Raw genomic sequence first — 10,902 nt, 5'->3', positions numbered from 1 at the left:
TTTTCTTTGTTTTTGTGTCAATGAAATTTTATTCTTTTATATAATAGCAGTAAAAGTTTAGAGGTCATTGAAATAAGGGTCACTCAAAAAATAACTTGACTTCTGTTTTGTGAACTTCACCTAATGTATAGTAGTATTAGTAGAAATAAATTTAGTTTCAACTTTTGAAAACATTTATCAAGCTGTTCACACATTATTTCCTGTTTTATAAGGATTGAACTGTTTTCATAACCAAGGTGATAAGTATCAGATCCTTCATTCTTGTTACAAGAAAATCATAACATATCAAACTAGAACCTCTTGTAACCAATTAATTAATTGAAAATACCTGATTTAACCTAAGATACACCCATGATTTTAATACTGCATATAACATGTTGGTGTACCTAATTATTAGACAATAATGTGACACTGCAAATTTTTCACTGTATGTTAATACAGAAGAGAGACACGCACACATTGCCTCTGCGGTATTTTTTCTTTCATTTATATATTTTTCATGTTGTATTTCTCCTTGCCTCAGATTTGAATCTGAGATCTATTGCATTCTTAGACGTGTTCTCTACCAACTGAGTTAAAGAGCTAGCAAGGCATTTTTTAAATACTTAAAATTCTACACCTCAAAGTTAATAATCAATTGTGGGGTAAAAAATCTGTGTACACCTTTTAACTAAATCCTAGAGGGATTGAACAAGTATGAAGTATTCTGTTTCTCTGAGGTAACTAAAGGTTTTTATAGCAATTCTGTGAACTTTAAAAGTAAACTTTTTGGAATAACTTAGAAAGACCATTTTTTATTACAGATGTTTATGGATCATGTTTTACAAAAAGAAAAAAAAACTGCAAGTTTAATATCACACTTTTTCAGGAAAATACATGTTTCACACACCCAAAATCTTTTGTAGTTAGATCCATATAATCAATATGGCTTTTCTTGTATAAGGCAAGAAAATTCTAGGAGTGCACAAATTATAAACAAACTACAACCCATAACCATGACAACTTGCCACCAAATCTGTATAAGAGCTCAAAATGTTAATCGTGTTTCAGATAGCAGCAAGTATTTTGTACAACATGTTTAATATAATATTATTATAAACTTCAGTGGGACCAAATTTTTGTTGAAGTTATTTATTGTTGAATAGGTATGTAAGTTTAAATAAAAAAACATGTATTTTACTTACAGTCACCTTTAAAGATAAATAGAGTAATTTTAGTTTTGCAAGAAAATTCTAGGAGTGCACAAATTATAAACAAACTACAACCCATAACCATGACAACTTGCCACCAAATCTGTATAAGAGCTCAAAATGTTAATCGTGTTTCAGATAGCAGCAAGTATTTTGTACAACATGTTTAATATAATATTATTATAAACTTCAGTGGGACCAAATTTTTGTTGAAGTTATTTATTGTTGAATAGGTATGTAAGTTTAAATAAAAAAACATGTATTTTACTTACAGTCACCTTTAAAGATAAATAGAGTAATTTTAGTTTTAAAACTAAAATTCAGCATGTAATGTTTTTCTTCTATTCTGTGCTAATTCTGCACATACATTACGTTATGTCTACTATCTCCACCAGGGCATATGGTTGGTTGGAATAATTTCAACTGTAATTTTCCAATGCAAATGGAAAGGAATAACTCTTAAATGAAGAGGATGTAGCATCAGTATTAGGAGCTTTTAACCCCCACATATGCTGTTTGATATGTATATCATTCAGTTCAGGAGTTCCAGCACTATGAAAGATAAGTTCCTTTCATATATAAAGGGGTTAATTTGCTGTCTGAAGGAACACTTTAGAAATGCACATTGGAGGGTATATCACTTTCCACAATCTCTTTGAAATCTCAACTTGTATTCCAAAAAGAGAAAGCCAGCATCACTGCTCTGTAAAAGGCAGGGCTAGAAAAATATGAAGGAAATTAAGTAAACCTATAATAAGTATATGACATAGAAACACATAAACATAATCACACCATTTGTTAATGCTATTTCCAGTTTCTGTTACATCTTCCACATATCTATATTAACATAATATTACTATTCAATAGAAAGAGAAAAATATTTGAATACCACATCTGATAACTGTTGTATAAGCAACACTTGACAATTATACTGTCTGTTAGAAAAGTACTTAACTTTAAAACATACATCCATTATAGGAAGTGTGAGAGTTAAGTGAATATTTTTGGCAACAAAAAAAATGGCTGCGACCTTTCTGCAAACTTTGAACACTAATGTTGAATTTAGTGAACCTAATGTAACAAAAGTAGCACCCATATGGATTTAATTATATTTAGGTGTAGAGTTAAAAAATAGGCTATCTGCTAAACAATACGAGTCAAACAGTATTCAGTGGTCAAAGAGCATTTACAACATGACCTAAAGGTACTGATATTTGGCACTTTTTTGTTATACTTTTTGCATAACAAGAACCCAAGTGAGTTAAAAAGAATAGATCCATATCATTTTTTGTTATTTGTGAAGAAACAAATAATTACTACAAGGAGAATAACTATTTTTGAAAGGAATATGTCAAGTGTTACAAGTACATTTCTTTATAAATCTTACCTTTAAGAAATTAAAAGACACTAGGTCTTAGTAAAATACTTAAAACTTTTTACTGATTTCAATATTAAATAACTTTGACTATGCTTGAATGTGTTTTTATAATAGTCAGAGAAATGTTATTTTCTTTTATAGCATAATCTCATAAAATCTAGTGCTTATCACATATATAAATGTTATAGCTTTAAACATGACAGAAAAGTTTGGTTTAATATAAAACATTGTGAAAGACATGTTGGAATTGTTTTTATTAAAATCTAAAACAATCAACTGGTTAGTCATTTCTGATGACACAAAAATAAGTTAAGAGAATGTTTAATGTTATATTATAATAACACAAAGGTTAAAAGTTTGTGAAAATATCTATCTTGAACTCAAAACAAAATGTATTTGTTGTTGTTTATGGCTAATGAATAGTAAGGTTCCCTAAATACGTCTTTTTTTTTCCCATCCACAAAATTAAGATTTACAATTAACATTAAGTTTATAGGTTATGCAACGGTGGAAGCCTATTGCTAAAAGCAGGATTTATTAAAAGAATATTTAATAGATCAAACATTTCATACCCTTGTATCCACTCCACTAGTGAGAATACGAAATCTATAGGTGCTTCTGAAATACACACCAAGTGGAAGAGTCCATGAAGGGTTACTGTCCTAGAAGTAAATGAAATAATTAGTTTGATTTTCAATTACTGTTTTTAATTTTATTAATCAGGTTATATTTAAAGTCACATTAAATTTGCCTAGTTTTATTGTATGTTTCAGAAATGCCGAGAAAATGCTGCTTAACAACAATTCATTTAAAGACCTTACATCTCCTCACAAGACTTACACTAATAACTTTTATCTAATGTGTAAGTCTAAACAGCTTCCTTAAGTGTTAATTCTTGTTCAAATAATGTAATTTTCCATGCAAGTATACAAACAGTTATTAAAGAGTAAAATTTCAAAATTGAACATTTAAATTTAGACTTTATGGGAAGACTTAAGTCCTTTAATACTAAATACATTTCTTGTTTTACAAGTATATGAGACAATAATTCACAATACTAAAATAGGAACATAAGAAGAACCCGTTGTCTTTATCATCTATAATTCAGTGAAAGATGAATTTAGTGTAAATGGAGAATGAGGATTACCAAGAAAGTGAGTTTCTCTTTGTTTTGAGAGTAAATATGATCAGATTTTACACTTGAACAGTGAACCAGTGGCGTATCAGTGGTGCACATCTCCATGAAAAAAGCCTGTGTCAAACTAAAAAAAAAATAAGAGGAAAGGTTAAGTAATGAAACAATCTAACTTAAATATGGAAGTAATGAAACAATCTAACTTAAATATGGAAGTAATAAAACAATCTAACTTAAGTATAGAAGTAATAAAACAATCTAACTTAAGTATAGAAGTAATGAAACAATCTAACTTAAATATGGAAGTAATGAAACAATCTAACTTAAATATAGAAGTAATAAAACAATCTAACTTAAATATAGAAGTAATAAAACAATCTAACTTAAATATAGAAGTAATAAAACAATCTAACTTAAATATAGAAGTAATAAAACAATCTAACTTAAATATAGAAGTAATAAAACAATCTAACTTAAGTATAGAAGTAATAAAACAATCTAACTTAAATATAGAAGTAATAAAACAATCTAACTTAAGTATAGAAGTAATAAAACAATCTAACTTAAATATAGAAGTAATAGAACAGTCTAATTTAAGTATACAAGTAATAGAATGGTCTAACTTAAGTATACAAGTAATAGAATGGTCTAACTTAAGTATACAAGTAATAGAATGGTCTAACTTAAGTATACAAGTAATAAAACAGTCTAATATAAGTATACAAGTAATAAAACAGTGTAACATAAGTATACAAGTAATAGAACAGTCTAACATAAGTATACAAGTAATAGAACAATCTAAGTTAAGTATACAAGTAATAAAACAGTCTAACATAAGTATACAAGTAATAGAACAATCTAAGTTAAGTATACAAGTAATAGAACATTCTAAGTTAAGTATACAAGTAATAGAACAATCTAAGTTAAGTATACAAGTAATAGAACAATTTTCTCAATCAAGGTGCTTTTTTAATATTTTCGTGTGTATATTCATTGTACTTGAATAATGTTTGATAATATAACAGCACATATAAACATTGAAAGATTTGGAAAGTTAAGGTTGTATTATTCTAGCAATGGGAATAGACAGTTCCATTGTTAATAATCAAGTAAAATATTTTTGGAAGTATACATTGATTACTAAATAACAGTAATATATAAAATAGTTCTTTCTGTACAGATATACTTTCTAAATGTCATGACCAACAATACTTATTGTTATTACTATAGGCACATAATAATACATGTGGTTTCATACATTATATGTAAATTATTTACTGATTCATTCCACAGTTTTGCTGTGTATAGTTGTAATAAACATACAGCTTAGCTGATCATTTTATAAACTTTTGTCTTAACCCAGTTTCTCTGTTGAAGTAATTTCTCTAGAAATTGTGTTTATAGATTATACATGCTTTAAAACCACTCAATATTTTAAAAATATTTAAATTAAAGTTCTATCCTTCAAAGTTGGAGATTTAATAGGACAAAATTTAATCGAATAGGAATGTATTTGATAAATTTTCTGAACTGCAATGAATATAAAAAGGCTTAAAATATGTGTACCGTAACAAGTATTTGTACAACACTTTGAGTAATAAATTATTTTGAAGTATAACTAATTTATCACTGAGTATGCTATGAGTTCTGTCTTAAAGTATGTGGTTTTTATTTAATTATATTGCAAAAGGTTCGTGTTAATATGTTTTATACTTACTGAACAATGTTTAACAAAATTACTTTGCAAAATAATACATTATCTTAATCCTCAAATTACCAACTTGTTTTATACTGTATACATTACCAGTAAAGTCTAATTATTGTATATTATATTAAGTAATTTCATGCTTTTGGCTGTTAGCACATTCAGTTTAAAGAACTGCATAAAACCTGAAAAATTGGGTGAATTCAGACATTTTTTTTATGTAAACTGAATAGGAGAATTTAGCTGTAATTAGTGGGATTGATTACAATATTGTAGGTTTTTTTTTTAAGTTTTTAACTTTTATGTTATTAAGGGCTCTGTAATGAATAAAGTCATGGATCCACAAGTAATTTGGTACATAAATACTTTAAAAAAAACGTATGTAAAAAGCCAATATGAACCCCCATTGGTAATTCTAGTGTTTTTAATATGTATAAATATTTTAATACCAAGTATATAGTTATATTTTCATAGTAACCAAACCTAACTGACTTGATAAGGCACTTGTAATTTTAATAGCTGACATTAATTGTGATATCATAGATTTTGTTTTTTAAATGCATCACCTTCAAAACTTACAAGTAAAAATGATTCACTAAATAAATCTTTGTCTTTGATAGCCTAGATTATAGCATGTTACCTGAATGACACCATGTACTTTCGCTATTATTTTGTTCACGATGAAAAAATTAGAAACTTCACACACACACAAACAGAGACATACATAGAGCAGTAAAACTAACTTGAACTGTAGGGTTACATAGTCCAAGGCCATGTACCGCGACACAGGAATATCATAAGTATACCAGGGACCACTAGTACACTGATGGACACAGTAATCAACTCCAATTGTGGTATTCAATTCCTTGAGTCTAAGAGATTCTACAACACCTGTCAGTTTTGATGACTCTTCTAATGAATACCATAGAAAAATATTGAAATATATATTCTAGGTCATGCATACTAGCAACAAACAAATATAGTTAAAGTATGATGAAGGATAAAGATACAAAAATATACAATTGAAATCTCTGTAAAGAGGGAAAAAAAATTAAGTGGCCAATGTTTGGGCCAAACAAACTCTTAATTCTTTTCTCCTAGCTTACAGTAATTATAAAACTATTTCTTTGGGCCACAACACCTAACCACTTAATTCTTTTCTCCTACTTTAGAATAATTATAAAACTATTTTTTTTGTATTTCCAAACAGATTTTAGTTTTATTGTTCTCAATAGTGATTACACTTAGAGATGATTGTAAAACAGTTCACAGTTTTAGATATTTCTATTCTTACCAGTGTCTTATCTAAAGTTTAATACATAAAAATATTTCAGACATATCAATAAAATTTCGAAGAATATATATATAAAATGTTACTTGAATATGTGGATAATATTCTACTCCATCTAAAATTGTCATGGTGAATATACCTTAATCCCTTTTTTCTTTGTCCTAATTACTACAGTTGTTCCACGTTATAAAAATCCATTACCATAAGTTAAGATGGAATGTATCTTTAAAGATTATAAGCAAAAGAATATTTTCTCTCTTTTTTTTTTGTAATTGGAATGCAAAAAGTTTCATACATTTGTATATGATATATGATGTAGTGTTTGTCTTGTGAAACTATATTTTCACTGTGTTCAAAAAATACTTGATTCATATTCTATATTACCTTATGATTTTTTTTATACAATTGAGTCACTCATAAAAATACTAGTTTTTACTTTATGGCCACATTATTTTAAAATATTTGAAGCATACTACAAGACTACTTACGTTTATGACCAAGTTGTTTAGAGTTCATTCTCATTGTTTCAGTAGTATTTTCTTGTTGAAAATGATGGTAAGGGTGATAAAAAAAAATAGGATGAATTTTATAGTTTCTTTCCTTTGTTAATCTTTGCTCAGTAATTAGTTTTATTGGACCTGTTGACAGTTCATGAGGGCTGTAAGTATGGTTTGAGGTTTGTTGAAGAGGCCTAACACCTGATTTAGCACTGCTATTCCCAAGAGAGATTAAAAGATTATAGTTTGGCTCATTTGCAATATTTGGAATATCAATGGTCACTTTTCCCTGATAGGTTAGGTCAGAATGTCTGAATGATGCATTCATCTTTCTTCTGCTAGGCATTGTCATATGGTCATTTCTGCCAGATGAGACTGAAATGTTGCTAAAATCTAGAAATAAGTATAATAAAATTTTACTATGCTTATAACTTGCATCTTTGCTGTTATATATATTAAACAAATATTTCTTATAAAGTGGTGATTTTAGAATAAAATAGAAATTGAATCTTTTAGTGCTTTATTCTTTTTTTGATTAGCTTATCCAAATACTTTTATATCAAATATAGGTAATGTTTCAACAAAAAATCTTAAGAAAAACATGTATACTAAATAATTTATTAAAATCCTTAATTATAAATAATGAAGCATTTGTAATAAATTCTGGAATGTCAGTTGAGAAAACATTTTCCATTTCACAAGATTTTAGTGCATGGATCAAGAACCATTATATAATCAAGTACTAGCTATATGATAAGTGTAAACATATAGGGTGTGTGGGTGGTATGGAGGATAACTGACAAATTTGAGTAAAGTGTTAGTCACATGACTTACAAACACCTTTGAATTAAAGAGCATGAAAAACTCAATATTATACTCTAAAATATCTTTATTGATTTTATTATATGTATAGACTATAAAGAACTTACTCATGGCATGTGGCTCATGTTCAACATCTGTGGTTTTATTTGACTTTAAGAAGGTAAAATCATAACTTTTCTTTTCTAACCAAGCTTCAACATCACAACAGACCAGTGGACAGTTTGCTGGAATAAAACTATTTTTGACACAGCTTGATGGAAGGCCTACTGGAAGGCGATTTGTTTGGTTAGATTCTCCAGTTTGTGAGGAAGTCGACCTTTGTATATTACTAAGAGTGTTTTGTGGTGCAGAGGAATCGAGAAGATTACTTTCTGAATAACGTTGTAAACCATCTACAAATAAGGTACTATATTACTCAAAGATACTTTTTTCAATAAGAATAAACTAACAAATCTAGATTTTGTAGAATTCAGTCAACACCAAAAATAAACTTTTCAGTGTAATAACAAAGTAAATATTATATGACAGTAGTACTACAATATAATCAAAATAATCTTTAAAATATCAAACACATAATTTTGATCATTAGATTTCATCTAAGTAAATTTGCTGAATAAAAGACAAATGCATGCAACTGGATACTGTATCAATGATATCACAATACAAGAGTTACACAAAGTTGTCTGACATTAAAATAAACAAGCAATTTTTAGTAGACATACACATTAAAGTTTTTTGTTTAATTTTATCAACATAAACTATGCAACTAGATTTTCTATAGAATGTTGACAGAGATAATAAAATTTGATGATTTTTTATAACTTTTTGTTTTAAGGCCATCATTCTTTATGAAATGAACTAATACATCTTTCAAACACCTAACTATAAGATGTATGTGAGGGATGTAACTATACCATTCAAGCAGGACTGGGGATGTGGCATGTTTACTTCCAAAGGGGGGGGGGGGGCAACACAGTCAGCATTTGTACAGGGAGGCAAGACATGTCACACCAGCCCTGCATGTAAGTGTTTCTGCTTGAAACTATTGAAAACTTACATGATGCATTTAAGTCTAATTTTTTTTTTCATTTTATTTCAATTGTTTAAGTACTAACGCTACAAAAAACACAATGTCACTACATTAAATATCATCACCATTAGATTGAGGAAGTAACATGGAGGAAAGAAAAGTTTCTGCTTCCTGAGAATAGTTGTGTTGTGGAATTCCGTGTTTGTACCTGAAAAAGTAAGTAGTGGTATTCAAACAATGGTATTTCAGTTCATTGATAATATAAAATCATATCAAGCATAAGAGAAACAACAAATCATCTGGTAGTCAAATAACATATGCGGCTGTTTTTCTCATTTCATTATAGTATAATCTGTTATTATAAGGGATGATATTAACGTTTACAAACTAACAACAAATACAATATGGTTTAATATAAATAGATATAATACACAATTCACTTCAACTGTAGATTGAAAACTACTATCAACCCTAACAATAGGTGGCTATGTTGGTAGCTTCAAAACGTAAGTACAACTCTGCAGACGTTATCAACCGAGTTAAGCTTATTATTATTATTATTATAATTTCACAGATTCAAAGAAGGGGCTATTATTTTAAACCAAACCTAGCAAGTTTCTATATATTTTATTCTTCACATGAATGAAAAAGTAATCTCATATCATTCAGTAATAATCTGTTATATCTGTTATAGTGGTTTTAAAATCATTATTCAACTCTATTCATACAAACAGCTTGACTAATGTTATCCTTTCTAATATAGCAATGTTTTACCTTGTAAACTTCAGTGGAATAGTTTTTTTTCATATAAATCTTTACATTATTAGAAAGTTCAAATGACTATGTAATACTATTTCATTATACAAGAATACATCTACAAAGCCAGCGATATGTCAGTAAACACAAAAATACCTTCATGTTTTTACATAGATTTCTAAAACAGATAATTTGGACTTTTATTATGGTTTATCAAAAACAAGATGTTGACATTCTTCTTGCGCCACAAGGAATACTGTTCATATTTTTGAAACTTGAAAATAAAGTGAATATTTTGAAAAAGATTATAGGAAGTAAAAATTTGAAACTTACATGAAAAAAGTCTTTCTTAACTGATACAATCATTTTACAAAATTTGGTATTATTACATTAAAAACCTGAAATTTGGTCAACTACAGTAAAACCTTTAAATTTGGCAACATTACAGTAAAAACCCTAAATCTGGTATAATTACACTAAAACCCTTAATGTGGTATTATTACAGTAAAATCTTAAATTGGAGGAATAGTAACTTTTGAGATACAATTATAGCTGCAATCAATATTGAAAACAGCTAGAAAACAATCAATTTCTTTCTGAGCTTTTACTATGTGGTAAGAATGTCTTAAACGTGTACCTATTAAATTTTAACATTTTTTTTTATTAACTGTCATTCTAATACTTAAATCTCTGCCATTTTTGTAACTTCTTTAAAAGAAATCTGAAATAACATTATAAAGATGTCTTGAACAGACTTTTATTTTACTATGAATATTCATTTGTGTGAATTTCAGTTTAAAAAGAAATATGTTACATATAATACTGCTGCATGCTGTGAAAAAAGGAAAGGATGCAAAGAATTTTTGATCTTCTTTCCTCAGGATTACTCTGTGTTATGTAACTTCATTCTATAAAAAGATACATGAAAAAGCAACAATATTTATCACATTCATGTTATGATGGATGTATGTGTTTTTGTGATCTTTGAAAAATGTTTTTAACAGTATAGGAAAGAATGGTTTATAACTCCTTGTCTCCAGTTAAACAACATTAATGCAAAATCATAAATAATATTCAACGTTAAACTGGTACACAAGT

The 10,902-nt window shown here is 27.9% G+C and overlaps 1 protein-coding gene across 1 annotated transcript in view; it reads right to left on the bottom strand.

Annotated features, from left to right (window-relative positions):
- Positions 1-1,534: 1,534 nt before the first annotated feature.
- The window catches only part of LOC106461309 (myelin regulatory factor-like), a 30,740-nt gene continuing 21,372 nt past the window's right edge, over positions 1,535-10,902 (bottom strand). The window contains exons 11-17 of the mRNA XM_022388179.1: positions 9,174-9,256; positions 8,126-8,410; positions 7,188-7,589; positions 6,152-6,320; positions 3,716-3,830; positions 3,141-3,230; positions 1,535-1,908 (exon numbers count right to left, since the gene is read on the bottom strand). Coding sequence (XP_022243887.1) covers positions 1,828-1,908; positions 3,141-3,230; positions 3,716-3,830; positions 6,152-6,320; positions 7,188-7,589; positions 8,126-8,410; positions 9,174-9,256 — 1,225 coding nt within the window. The 3' untranslated portion in view covers positions 1,535-1,827. The remainder of the gene's footprint in view (positions 1,909-3,140; positions 3,231-3,715; positions 3,831-6,151; positions 6,321-7,187; positions 7,590-8,125; positions 8,411-9,173; positions 9,257-10,902) is intronic.

The sequence above is a fragment of the Limulus polyphemus genome, unplaced genomic scaffold, assembly GCF_000517525.1.
Source record: "Limulus polyphemus unplaced genomic scaffold, Limulus_polyphemus-2.1.2 Scaffold931, whole genome shotgun sequence".
Taxonomy (NCBI): domain Eukaryota; kingdom Metazoa; phylum Arthropoda; class Merostomata; order Xiphosura; family Limulidae; genus Limulus; species Limulus polyphemus.
This window is presented reverse-complemented; position numbering and strand designations above follow the sequence as displayed.